The 14127-nt window shown below is 40.5% G+C and overlaps 1 protein-coding gene across 1 annotated transcript; it reads left to right on the top strand.

Annotated features, from left to right (window-relative positions):
- The first annotated feature begins 5256 nt into the window (after positions 1–5256).
- Positions 5257–13336, top strand: slc25a25a (solute carrier family 25 member 25a). Its single transcript, XM_070903628.1, has 10 exons — positions 5257–5482; positions 7216–7342; positions 7471–7558; positions 7654–7765; positions 9269–9427; positions 10261–10413; positions 10508–10615; positions 10724–10891; positions 11197–11347; positions 11851–13336. Exons 1-10 carry the CDS (start codon positions 5321–5323, stop codon positions 12033–12035), a joined length of 1413 nt encoding a protein of 470 aa, XP_070759729.1. The 5' UTR covers positions 5257–5320; the 3' UTR covers positions 12036–13336.
- The last annotated feature ends 791 nt before the right edge of the window (positions 13337–14127 follow it).

Here is a 14127-nt window from a genome sequence, read left to right as displayed (position 1 = left end):
AGAAAAAGACGTTTCGCCTCCGTTTGTTTCGGAACCCGCAGGAGGAACTTTGCGTTAGCGGCGTCAAGCTAGTTGACAGTACGTCAAGTGGCTTCCGGTTGGTGCCTTTCGGAATAAAAGTTCAAAACTATAAACGTTCAAATGTGGCAACAAATGGCCAGTTTTGATGCACTTTAGTTGAGTAGTTTCATTTTATGTTACCATATACTTCTACTACACTACCACTACACTTCTGAGGGAAATATTGTATTTTTGTGTATTTGATAAATTTAGTAATTTACAGATTGAGTTTATTAATACAACAACTACTAAAAAATGTGAATAAAAGTGTGTAAAATTTTAAAGCAAGAAAGTAATTTATTTAAGCTGTGCAAAGTGACATTAAGCAGATAGAGCAAGTAAAGTCACAAGTGATGTGGTAATACTTGGCCTGGATGACAAAAGCGGGGATTAAATCTTGCATAAGCAATAAATAAGTAAAATTAATTAAATGAGTAAAATATTGTTCTAAAGTGACTCAGTTACAATGACTGGATTTTTCATTTCTCTTCTCGTCAGTAAGATATGTTTTCTATGATTTTAATTGTAAACACACTGTGTATTTTAACAAGTTGCTCCGATTTACTCTCACTTTTAGAAAACTTTGTAAACTTTTTAAAACCATAACACAGTGGAATGCCAAGAAAAATAGGCTACACAATGAAACTCAATTATTAACTATATTAAACTGGAGTTACACTGCAGGATTCATTAAACATTTTAAATCAATTTGCATTTAAAACAATGAATCACTGTTTCTAAAGTTTGTAGCTACGTTAGTGGATTTTATTTTAAAAGGCAAATCACCATTTTTCCGGCCCCTTACTAGCTCACCCTTGTGAACTTGATGCAGCTCTTTGGACCCCCTTTCATTGCCCGTCATTCTGCAGCCTCAACGGTGAAACAGCGCCGCTGTGTGGCGACAGTCTGCACCGCTGCTACCTTCAGGGACTCCATGTAAATTCTAACTTCCCAAGATAAAAAAAAATCCACTTAAACCGTATTTTGGTGATATATAAAGATCAAAATTGATTTTCTGGGACAACTGGGTCAACGCCTGACAACTAAAATGTTTGATTTGTCTGTTTCAGGTAAGTTATGTACTTTTTATTATAAAATATAAAATAAAATATCAAAGTTAGGACTTTGGTACCATGCTAATGAGGTAACTGCTGATCATTGTTTAGGATGGCTGCTCTTTTATTCAACATTTTACAAAGAAATCGAGCTGCTTTGTTCTGATTTAACCGGATGAAAAAGGGGAAACAGTACAGTACTCGTAATTCCGGCATTTCCGATATTTTTGAAGGAGGCACGATTAGAAGTTTTAGTCCTACAGATCTGAAATAGAGAGAAATTGATAATAATATATTTATAGTACCAAGCACATATGTATATGGTTGTGACAATTGTATGTATAAATGAAAAAAGTTTAATAAATATATTGTTGAAAAAAAATATACTGTATATATTTATTTATAGTGCCATATAGTACATGAAGGTGTTTCATCCAACATATCACCACATATTTTGTTTATGGTATTATCTTTAAAATGTTTAGAAATGTATATGTATATGATATTTGATGTTTCGGCATGAGCAAATGTTTATTTCTACACGGGGAGAAGTTGGTAAATCAACACTGTGTTTTGCACAATGAAGTTGTGAAGTAAATTTCAGGTATGCAAATGAAACCGTTTGTATTTCAACAGTTTTCAGTCAACAGAGAGCAGTAGAGTACTGAAGGAAAGGCAGAGTGGTTCCATCTTCCTAAAATGTCTGTTAACCCCAATGCAGCACCATCTCAGTGGAGTAAAGCAATAGTGTAAAGAAAAATACAATTTGTTTTTATTGGAACATTATATGGAGATGGTTTAAATTTAAAAAAATCCAGGAAAAGTGAGACATATTCAGCACAAATGAGGACAGTCAAAGTATTAGCTCAGTTCCAGCTTCTACTGTTCTTGTTTGGTGGGATTTTATTGTATTTCTATGTGACTATGGCTGACTTACAGTAGTGCTGATGTGATACTGATTGTTTCCATCTTGTGACCTGAGTCACAAGATGAGTTTGTCTCAATAAAATAGTCCCTGATAGTTCAGGAACTATCTGATCTGAAACTCTAAAATCACTCAAACTCAAAGTCCCTGTCTGAAGCTTTGTGCTTTCACTCCCTGACTGGTTGACAGGTGTCTGCATCAGTTATAAAGGACAACAAGGTTCCTCTTTCTTGGGACGAAGGTTGTAAATGTTGAGATTCAATGAGAAGGGAAAAAAACATGTACATTAAAGTGTGTAAAATTTTAAAGTAATAAAGTCATTCATTTTAACAGTGCAGTGTGACATTAATAATATATTATATAGCAAGTATAGCTACGTAAGTGATCTTGGCCTAGATGACAAAAACAGAGATTCTACTTTGTATAAATAAATGTAAGTAGTAAAATGAATGAAATGAGTAAAAAGATATCAGTAAAATGTAACTTAGTAACTTTGAACTAATGTTGTAAATGTTGTGATTCAATAAGAAGCTGTTTACACCTGGTAATAACATGCGTCTTGGATGATCCAATCACAAGCGGAGGAGAGGGAGAGGAACATCCTGTTACCTGTCTGTCCCAACAACAACCATAAAAACACTTCACCTCCTCCTGAGGAGCACAGGAACAGTGCTGCTACCAGATTATTGTGCTGCAGCACTCTGAGATCTCCGTGATACTGAGGAGACTATGTCCCCTCACCTCTCACCTGTATTATTCCTGTTTGTCTGCTGCTGAATCCAGTTTGTTTGTCAGACAGACAGACAGACGTGTCTCTGTCGTAACAGTCAGCTGCGTGACGCAGAGGATTCAACAACAGCAGCAGCAACATGTTTTCGTTCACACTGGACTTTAGCTGCAAGCTGCTGAAATGACTGTAAACTAGATTTCAATATCCAGTTTAATTACACTTTGTATACTACTGGGTAGATTAGTGGTTGAGTGCTGCATCATATATAATCATATCAAGTGTTTTTTTATGCAAAAAGTAACTCTAAGTGTAGTGGAGTAAAAAGTAAAATATTCCCCCTGACGTGGTGGAGTAGAAGTATACGGTAGCAAAAAATGGAAATACTATAGTAAAGTACTAGTATGTCAAAATTGTACTTGAGTAAATGTTCTTCGTAACATTTCATCACTGCAAATATTCTACTTTTTACTTCCTACATTAACTTGAAAGCTATAGTTACTTTTCAGATCAAGTTACAAGTTCCATTAAAATACATATGATAAGGTTATAATACACAGCACATTGTTATAAAGTAAACTGTTCGAGGCTGAAAGAGGCACAAAAATATCAAATCCTTCTTAAGAGGACAGAAAAGTCCATCACATGAAAACAGATTTGTGTATCAGCACGAAGTTTTGCTTTTTATCTCTTGTTTGTACATGAAATTCTTGTAGTTGCCACATAATCAATACTTTTTGCTTTTTAACCCTCACAAGGTTTAAATTCAATGGTACGACTGGATCCTTGAAAACGGTGGGATTTAATTACATAAATATGGTTGAAAATGTAAAATATACGCTGCATACTGCAAACTGGGAAAACCATCTCTCGTACACATATACAACAACGTAAAACCAGATAATAGAAATAAAACAGGTGTGACAGGAGAGGGCTGTAAGTCACAGGCTGATACGACCAACCCCCCCCTCAACTCAACAAAGGAAAAAGAAAAGAAAGAAAAGACATCATGAATTAAATGCTCTTGATAACGTGGACTTTGGTATTCCAGATGTGCACACCACGATATCTTAGGGGCCATGTTTGGTTTAGTGAAAAGGAAGATGAAGATGGTCGACATGTCTGATTTTATGAGAATGAATTTGAGAATTCAATTTGAAGAAATAGCTGAAAGATGAAGAGACAGAAAGTGGCAAAAACATGTGTTTATAAACACACATATCTGATGAATACATAGAATACATAGAACTCTGACTGAGTTCAGCCACATGCAGAGGAGTGTGTGTGTGTGTGTGTGTGTGTGTGTTGTATGTAAACCCAGACAGGATCAGCAGACAGCCTCGGGGGTTCAGCTGGTAGCTCTTGGCGTTCCTTCAGCACCTTTTTTGGCTTTTGGCGCTCATCCTCTGTCCCAGATTATTTCTGCTGCCTTCTCAGAGAGAACAAGCTTAGACGTAACTGCTGCAGAGTCAGTGGCCAAACACAGTTATGCAATCGTGTCTGCAACGGAGGATATAACATACAAGGACACAAAAGAAAGTACAAGAACGATGAAGTGTGTTGCAGAGACAGAAGAGAACTGTTTCAGCTTCTCAAAAAAAAGACTAAAGAGGTAAAACACGACATGCAGAAGATGTTTAATAAACATGTTTTACTTTGTTTCCACTGGTTGTTTTTACTGTTGTTGTGTGTTACTTATTCTAACTGAAAAATATTAATTAACTCGGTGCATCTTGTGTATAATACCAGGCAGCAAACCAAATTTTCTTTGGGATAATAATAAAGTTGAAGATGAAGCTTAATTACTCACTTACACATAAATAAACACATTTTTAGCTATTTAAGGTTATAAACGTTTGATGCAAAAACCTCAAATAAATATTGATGATAAACACATGTAAATGTGCTATACAAATAAAGACTTGTTCTCCTTATGATTATTCATATAATTCGTTTATTTAATCTCTATTTCATCTGTTCATGTCCCTTGTTGAATTTAATTAGTCTTTTTTTGTTTTCTTACTTTATTTTTTCTTGGTTCTGTGTTATTATTGATATCATTATTGTTATTATGTCAGCAGCTGAAGTAGTTATCCGAAATAACTTTTATTGTTATTATTATTTTTCTGTCACTGGTAGCATTAGTAGTGCTCATGTACCGCCAAGCAGCCCGTGTCCGCTTCTTCCACTGTTTGAATGAAACAAAACAGGATTGGTCAATATTTCACACGTGGGATGAAAGGAGGTACGGGATTGGTCGGCCATTGACCGTTTCTTGACGCAAGAAGAAGGCGGGATCGGCCGAGCCCATCAATGGGTGGCCTCAGCGATTGGTCAGTAGTAAAATTACGTTAGTGTTGTCGGCGGGACAGCTTGAGGAGCCAATGACGATGACCTATTCCTGGAAGGGGCGTGACCTCTTGTCACTCTTTAGAAGCCGGCGCTTCCTTACCGGCATTTCAGTACACGCCGTTTGAGAGAGAGAGAGAGAGACCCCGCGGTGTGCTATTTATTTATTTATTGTAGTTTCTTTTAAATTTTCCGGAGCCAAACATGCTCGGCCTGTGCCTTTACGTCCCTGTGTCTAACTCAGACCCGATTGAAGTGGAATATTTTGAGTCTAACGGACTGCCGTCGGAGCTGAAGTCTCTTTTTAACAAATTGAGCGTGCTCCTTCCGTCCCAGGAGTTTTCAACCTACCAAAGATGGCGAAAGGTAAGAGAAAATCACTCAAAACTAACTTTTTATAGCTTTATATGTCAAAGGACAGTATATTTAGCATTTGCATTTACCTACTTCTTTAAATCCCATTACTTTGACCGTCACTAAATCCTTTCTTTCCGGGCGCCGGAAGGATTAGCATGGGGAAACGTTAGCGAAAAGCCTTACGAGTAGGCCGCGAACCTGACCGGCTTCTGGAGACGAGAACATTGTGTTCACAGTTTTTGTGAAAAACGTTGCTATAACTGTTGATACAACGTTGACGTAATCTTATTTTATTTAAAGGTAGTATTTTCATCGTTACAATCTAATTGCGGTTCATTTTTAAAACTGACCCGACCTGAGCGGAGCAGGCGCGAGCTGTCTCATTCATGTTGCAGAGAAAATCCACCCTAAAAAGGAATTTATGCTATGCTGTTTTAATGGATTTCGAAAGTAGCTGGAGACCGTATCTGCTGCTATAGGCAAGTGTCTCCTTAAAGTGAAAGGAGACTGATGGATGAATCAATTTCTGAAATGCACAACAAAGTTAAAATAGCGTCAAATGCACACATAAGAGGATTTTTTTCAGCTATGAAATGCAAATGACTGGAACTGTTCAGGCATTGCACGACTTGACTCATTACTTTGCACATATAGTGTTCATTTGCAGAATGCACATAGTATTGTAATGACTATAGCTTTTGAATATCACGCGTATTTATTCATTTTAGATCGTATCTTTAGTTCTACAGTCACAGGCAACCTTTCGCCTCTCGGGATTTTATCTTATTTACACATGCACATGTGCCTGGGCTGTAACTCATGCTCCATCTGCAATCACTTGGACACTGAGCTGAGTTTCACATTTTTGTTCATCGACTTCAGTTAGCACCCCATTCCTCCAGCAAAGCCTACTTCCCCGTTTTGTTGTCGGTAAAGCAGCTGCAACAGTTTATGGCTTTCTCTTTTGGGTTTCTGGGAACACTGACCCATCGTGTCCTGAAGTACAAAAATTGTATAATGTAAACTCTTAAAATATGTGACATGGCATTCCTCTTTGACGGTGCTGTAAGTTACATTTATGCACTTATGCAGGTAGTTTAGTGTGAAGGGCAGAGAGCGGAATGTCCTGCAGAGGATCATTACTGTGGGACGGTCATATGCCTGCACTGTGGGCAGCGGGTCAGGTATCAGTCCTGCACTGCCGGTGTCCTCGTCTCGTTTTAGCTCAGGTTGTTTGAGCTTAGACTGGATTGAAATAGTTGGCAGGCCGGCCTGCGCTTGAGGTCGAAGATAGACCACGTTGTTACGACCTAATTATCCCCCACTCAAGTCCAAGAGGAACAGACGTCATCCAGTCATTCAAGACCGTCAAGAGTACCGCGGCTTGGCAGACGGTCATAATGCTGTCCTGAGAGGTCATGAAAGGCAAGCCGGTGCACCTTTTTAAATCTCCGGTCATATTCAGGGCTGCGGGTTTGGCATTTAGACAGAGTACATTTCAGAACTTGTTGTACTTGTTCCAGAAGTGTTAAATTGTTTTAATAAGTCAGCGACTCCTCTGCATACCACTGCAAGATGTCATCAGCTGCTGAAACTATGTAAAACTGTTTAACACCACACTGTACATCAATAAAATGTTATTCTTTGTCCCACAACAAAACCTCGATATTCAAACTGTACTCTGTCCTCTTATCTGACTTAAAACGGAGCACCTTGTCTGATTTACATTTTTATTTTTATAGAAAACCCTCAAAAGGGAAGAAAAGGACTCAGATGGACAGCTGGACTTTGAGGAGTTTGTTCATTATCTGCAAGACTATGAGAAAGATCTGAAGCTTGTGGTGAAAAGCCTCAACCGGAAGAATGCAGGTATGCAGCTGCTGCCCCGGTTTTGTTATGTGTCAGTGCTCATTTGGTTTCATCTTTCACTTTGTGCCAGTAGTTCACCTACAGTATGAGATCCTTCTTCTCACACCTGGTCTTTGTTTCCTTTTAAGGCCGTGTTGATCCTAAGGAGTTCATGCAGTCTCTTCAGGACCTCGGTGTGCATATTTCCCCTCAGCATGCGGAGAAAGCCCTTAAGAGGTAATTTCATTCATCCATTTCATCCACTGCAATCTTGGATTGTTGGATGAAGGGGCTCAATGTCTTACTTGTGTTTTTATCAATTTTTTTTAAAGCATGGATAAGAACGGAATGATAACTATCAGCAGTGAAGACTGGAGCAACTACCCCATGGTGGAGAAGACGGAGAACATTCCTGAGATCATCCTCTACTGGAAACACTCCACGGTTAGTTCAACAATCTGCAATACAATACTGCAACCACAAGTTTTGCCCAAGAGGGAAAATATGTAAAGACAGCTGAGCTGGAACAAAGGTGCTCTTTCACAACCCAAACAGGGAAGATCTGAATCATTAGTATGACAAATATAAATGAATGTGGACAGAACTAGAAAAGTCCACTGTTGGTATCAGGAGTTGGTGTTACGTAAAATTAAATTAGGGCATCCGATAATGCTATCACACAAGCTGAAACTAATCAAAGCACCCAAGGCGGTGCACCTTCTTCCTGTCTGGAAGAAAACAGGTCAATTGAAAAGCAAATTTCCTGAAAGGCTCAATCAGAACAAGCTGTGCGTCAGCAATTAACACCCATTAGGCTACGAAAGGAATTGGTCCCATTCTGAGAGGATTATGTCTGAAGGATTTGTCAGTTTGTAGCTGTTATGTAAAAGGGAGCAGCCGCCAGATAGATCAGGTGGAGACTAAAGTAATGTAGCACAGCTCCTGTAGGAGGACAGTGTGATCTTGGGTGTTGTACAAGTTATTTCAAGGCTGTGCCGTCTAATGAGTCTAGCAGCCTCTCCTTTTTCCCAGAGGAGACACTGATGGGCTGAACCAGGTCCAAGAATAGAGCTGGCGTTACTTCTCCTGGGAGGACAAACAAAACGTAGCCAATTTACTGATGAGACTTGAGCTGTTGGATCATTTTTCGTTTGTGAGAAAATTCTTGAACTCTTTGTGGTCACATGTTTAATCTCCACCGCAGAGCCAGTATGTCCCAGAGTGACACCTCTGCTATTTATGATGAGGAGCCTGTTGAGTTACGACGATGAATCCAATATGAATCTCAGAATGAGATCTAAAACAAACTGGAAAGTATTATTTAGATTTGATTGCCGTACAATATTGTCCTTTTTGTGGTGTTTTTAAAAAAAATTCAGACTCCTGATAAAGGGGACCAGAGATGGCATAGATCCACAGCTGCAGGTTTAGTCTGATCCACTTGTAACCCATTTCTGCTCCTGACCTAGATCATTTCGAAACGTGTCTCCTTATGGACTCGCACCCTTTGCCTGTTGAGCCTCATTAAAGTTACGGCTCAGGTTTCGAAGCAGTGCAGAGTGGCCATGTCCAGGCAAATCGATTAAATCCTGACCTGCAGCGTCTGTGAAAACAGACCTTAGATCTTAACTGTGGCAGCAGAGTCTGGTGACGCATGTTCGGCGGTCATGTGCAGAGTTCAGTTTCAGTGCCCCATGTGAAGTTTTTATACCGACTGACAGGATGTTTTGTTAAGAATGGGAACTCTAATGACAGATGAAAAAAACAAAAAATATAAGTTCTTCTAAACACCCAGAAGTTGTCATCATGACACTGACCTCTTCTAGTCGGTTACCTTTCTCGTGTCTTCCTGAAGTGAAAAGAGGATTCTGTCATCTTCCAACCGCCACCAGTATCTACTCCATACATCATAATAATAATAATTCTTCATGTTTCTTTCCCTGGCAGATATTTGATGTGGGTGAGAATCTGATGGTGCCTGATGAGTTCACCATAGAGGAGAAGCGGACTGGGATGTGGTGGAGGCATCTGGTTGCAGGTGGAGGAGCTGGAGCTGTTTCAAGGACCTGCACTGCCCCCCTGGACCGCCTCAAAGTCATGATGCAGGTAAGACAACTAAGTCAAGCTTTCATAAATCACAGGTGGGACCTCCTAAAAGTTTTACTGTGGGGAAAGTATAGAAATCATCAGCTTTGTGGGTGGTATGACCCCCCCCCCACCACCACCATCACCACCACGTTGAATCACAAGATTTAAACCCTGAAATTAAAATTGACTGAATTGCATTGATGTGACTGAGGCTCTCCTTGAGGCCACAATCAAGGTCATTTCATAACCGCAGGAGAAAAAATCAAAGTCAAGAAGAAAGTTGCAACAAATTGCTCAAGTGCGAGTTACCATTAACTTAGGCCATAAACAAGTTAATGTTCAATAGCCGGTGTGTAAGAGTGGGGGCCAAAGTCCAGGGGCTTGATAGTGTGTGAAAGCCAGGCCACGCGGCCGACCAATCACGGCACCCATACGGTCGTCACACCCTCGACTGCGTAAACGTCAGTCATTAAGGGGATGAAGGTCTGTCTGTGCAGGTTCAGGATCTGTGTCAATGGCCCTGATTTGCGTCAGTTGCCAAGTGTTCCATGTGGCACAATCTTGTCGACTTTGAGACCTATTGATTAGGGTTTATGTGCTTTTTTAGTTATTTTCCCATCGATGAATTGGACAAACCTAGTTGGCCCAGTTTTCAGGTCAAAAGATAAACCCTGACCTACATGGCATCGTGCCTGAGTCATCCCAAAATTCAACTGCCATTATAATATAACGTCATTATTTCACCAACCAGTTTAATCAAGCCAGATCTACAAAGAGCAGTTGGTTCCCTGCCAGTGCAGAGAGAGGTTTAGGGCTGATCTTCCATCTCATTGATTATATCTATATCTCAGGTTTATGGATCCAGAACCAACAACATGTGCATCATGACCGGGATGATGCAGATGATCAAAGAGGGCGGCATGAGGTCGTTGTGGAGAGGGAATGGTGTGAACATCATCAAAATAGCCCCCGAGACGGCCCTCAAGTTCATGGCGTATGAGCAGGTAAGACGAGTGGCTGTCGCTGTGCTGTGTAACCGACGCTTGGTGTTCTTGGTCCATTCACTAATGTGTTTTCTTTCTCAACTGGCTTCTCCAGATTAAACGCTTAATCGGCAGCGATAACAAGACTCTGAGCATCCTGGAGCGGTTTGTTGCTGGATCTCTGGCCGGAGTGATCGCCCAGAGCACGATCTACCCCATGGAGGTGATTATTAGTTTAATTACATCTGCTCTGAAACGCCTTCAGGAAACCTTCTCAAGACTTTACAGTTAAATGAGACTCTGACATTTTCTTTACTGAATCTGTCCCCAGGTCCTGAAAACCCGTCTTGCTCTGAGGACGACCGGGCAGTACTCTGGTATCTCAGACTGTGCTAAGCAGATTTTCAGGAGAGACGGACTTGGAGCGTTTTACAGAGGCTACGTCCCCAACATGTTGGGCATCATCCCCTACGCAGGCATCGACCTGGCAGTGTACGAGGTGAGCAGTCACTACTACACACACTGTACAACTAAGAAACACATACCGTTTGTTATTGTGACTGCAAATACAGCACATTTACAGCTTTAACTTTGCACGCTGATAAGAAGTATTTGTTCAGGCGATATTCACACAATATATAATGATGAAGAAAGCCTTGAAGGCACCAAACACACGACTGAGTTACATAACAGAATCTGAATGACCAAATTATATAATCCTGAGGAAAATGAGAGCGCAACAGATAAACGCAGTGGAGAGAATTTGGTCCTTATCTTATCTCGCACTTCCCCCCCCCCCCTCAGACACTGAAAAACAGCTACCTGCAGCAGTACGGCACCAACGGCACAGACCCCGGTGTGTTCGTCCTGCTGGCCTGCGGCACCGTGTCCAGCACCTGCGGTCAGCTCGCCAGTTATCCCCTGGCTCTGGTCCGCACCCGCATGCAAGCACAAGGTGAGGCCTCTGCCCTTCAACTGAACTAATGAACGTGTGAACAGATTTATGAACATTTAGTGTCTTAACACTTTAAATGTCTTGGCTGGAAAATGGTGCCTCCTTTGAGTTTTGTCCCAGATAACTGTAGTAATCATGGCGTAGACAAACACCAGACATGTTGTTTAGACCAACATGGTTCACATTCATTTGACGTGAAGAGTTAACGCGTTTCTAAAAAGAAGTAGCCGCGCCCTAGTTTGATGTTTCTGTGCTCAGGGAGGGACATTCCTATCAGAGGTGGATGACATGGTTCAGTAATTGCATTGGCTAATAAAAAGGCAGATAATGACCTGATACATTTAAGGTCAAATTGCATTAAACAAGTAGAGTACAGGTGAAAAATAAGTTGTTTTTAAAAATATGTATGTGACTTGTTGTCTCAAACCCAAATGAACATGTAAGTAGGAGCTCGGCTAACGTTTGCTCTGTTTTATACCTGTTTTATTTTTTCATCTTCACAGCTGCGACGGGGGGCAGCCAGCAGGTGACGATGACTGGACTCTTCAAGCAGATCTTGCAGACAGAGGGCCCGACGGGGCTCTACAGAGGCCTGGCCCCCAACTTCCTCAAAGTCATCCCCGCTGTCAGCATTAGCTACGTGGTGTACGAGCACCTGAAGACGCACCTGGGAGTGACATCGCGCTGAAACTAACCCTCTCGTTGTCACTTCAAAGCTTGATGTGGCCCTCATCCCCTCCCACCCAAACACCACTACCACCACCCCCTCCCTCCCTCTCTCTTAGGGAATCCCAGGGACCTTTGGCCCCTCTGGGGGTTCGTGTAGTCTTCTCATTCTGTGAATGTCAGCTGACGAAAGACGAGAAAGGGCAGTGAACGTTGGAAAGGCCACGGTGGAGGATATGGACTCTGTGAGCTCAGGTTGTCGGGATCGTGACTGCTGCTATTTATGTTTTAAACAAGTTGAGGGCTAAAAGAGAAACATCGAGGACCAAGTGTTTTTGCTCTTCCTGCCATTTTGTGTTTTGGTGCCTGAGCAAGCGTCCAGTTTTTGTTTTTCTTTCTTTATGTTGGTGTGACATTGAAAGCTTTGGTCAGTCAGTTGAAGATTCATCACCAGCACTCGTGTTGCGTAAAACGACTCTCACTCAGAGTGGTAGTTTTTACACGGCAGATGAAGCATTAATAAGCTCTTTAAGAAGTTTTATTCTTTATCACTTCTGCCTGTAGGAATAAATGAATGTGTTCCCAAATGAGAGGATTTTGCACACGAGAGTTTGAGGTCTCTCCACCCTTGTCCTGAATGAATGAATGAATGGATCACAGGATTTTCTCAATGACTGACTGTGGGGTATTTATTTCCATCCATCCTGTATTTATTGTTTTTATTGTCCAGAGGAGAGAGAGGAGGTATAATGCTACATGTTTCCCGTCTATAGCGCCAAATGTGCGATTGATAACTGTGTTAAGATGCAGTGTGACTGTATTCAGGGTGGGAAACGAACACCAGGCAACAGCCTTAACATGTGGCTATCAAACACTAAATGTAGTTGTCTGAAGTGTTGAAAAGGGAGTTGGAGTTTGTACTCATGAGTCGCTGTTGCTGCTGTTTGAGCAACTGAAATATAAGTTTGTTTGTGCAAACCACTTCAGCTTGTGTCTGTTCATGTGTGTAGACGTGTCTTTTGCCCTTTTTGAAGGTATAAATGTCTTAATGTTCACCTCAGGTTTAAGGGCAGATTATTGTTTAATTTGCAGAAGAGCGCACATGTATGTTTGTTTTTTTTTTTTTTTTTGTCTCAACATTTATACTCTCAAAAACAAGGTATGAAAAAGAGGAGCAACATATTGCACTTTAATCAATGCTGGAGGGCCTCTGAATGAATGTCATATCAATCCAGGTATTAAGATTGAATTCTTTTGAAAAGAATGAGTTTTAGTATTGTTTTAATGGACCATTTTGATGCAAATAAATGCAAATTCTTGTAACGCTGAGTCTCGGATGTCTTCTTTTTGTGTACAGAGTTAAGTAGACGTGAGAGCGGATCGTTGTCACTTCAAACCGCAGCAGCTGATTACGCGTTCAGAAACTGACCAGAGAAACCAGCTGGTGTCTTGTTTGGAAATATGAAATATGCATGTGACTAAGCAAGAAGAGAAATTTGACTGTGGCTTTTTGATGTTAGAGTTTTTATATCTGTGATAAATGTATTTGAAACTAGTTAGTGATTAATGAAGGTTGAATTTCTCATTTGCCTGATTTATCATAATTATGACTTTCTGATTTGTAAATAGCTTTCATGTCAACATCCAAGTCGTATTTACTTATTACCGATATTAGCTTATTTTAAATAGCTCTGTCTATATGTTGGTTGATCAGTCACAAGAAATTGCAGTACAGAACTGCCAAATTAGGTTTGAGGTCACTTAGAAACTATATTAAGATTGTTTATATGTTTACGTTCAAGAAAAATTGCCACAGGCTGATATATTACCACATTTTCTAAGCTGTTTCTGTCAGTTAATAGTGATTACAACTGTCTGAAAGCTCTAATATTTCTGACTTGGCACTTAATAAAACAGAAGTGCCTGAAAATCAAACAAATGTGGATGCCTCACGTCAGCCAACACTGTTGTTCAGTGTAATAAAATTCAGATTTAATTGACATGGTGTTCCATAGTCGGTGCACAGTATTTTAATCAACCGTCTTAATGAGGTGAAAGCTCATTAGTTAAGAATCTTCCCCATTTCTACCCTCCATCCCAAAAGACATGAACAC

This window comes from Enoplosus armatus, chromosome 4 (genome assembly GCF_043641665.1).
Source record: "Enoplosus armatus isolate fEnoArm2 chromosome 4, fEnoArm2.hap1, whole genome shotgun sequence".
Classification (NCBI taxonomy): domain Eukaryota; kingdom Metazoa; phylum Chordata; class Actinopteri; order Centrarchiformes; family Enoplosidae; genus Enoplosus; species Enoplosus armatus.
This window is presented reverse-complemented; position numbering and strand designations above follow the sequence as displayed.

Coding starts and splice junctions, on each gene's coding strand:
- slc25a25a (XM_070903628.1), top strand. CDS start 5,321: ATGCTCGGCCTGTGCCTTTACGTCCCTGTGTCTAACTCAGACCCGATT. Junction 7,343..7,470: donor CCTCAACCGGAAGAATGCAG/GTATGCAGCTGC, acceptor TTTCCTTTTAAG/GCCGTGTTGATCCTAAGGAG. Junction 10,616..10,723: donor GCACGATCTACCCCATGGAG/GTGATTATTAGT, acceptor ATCTGTCCCCAG/GTCCTGAAAACCCGTCTTGC.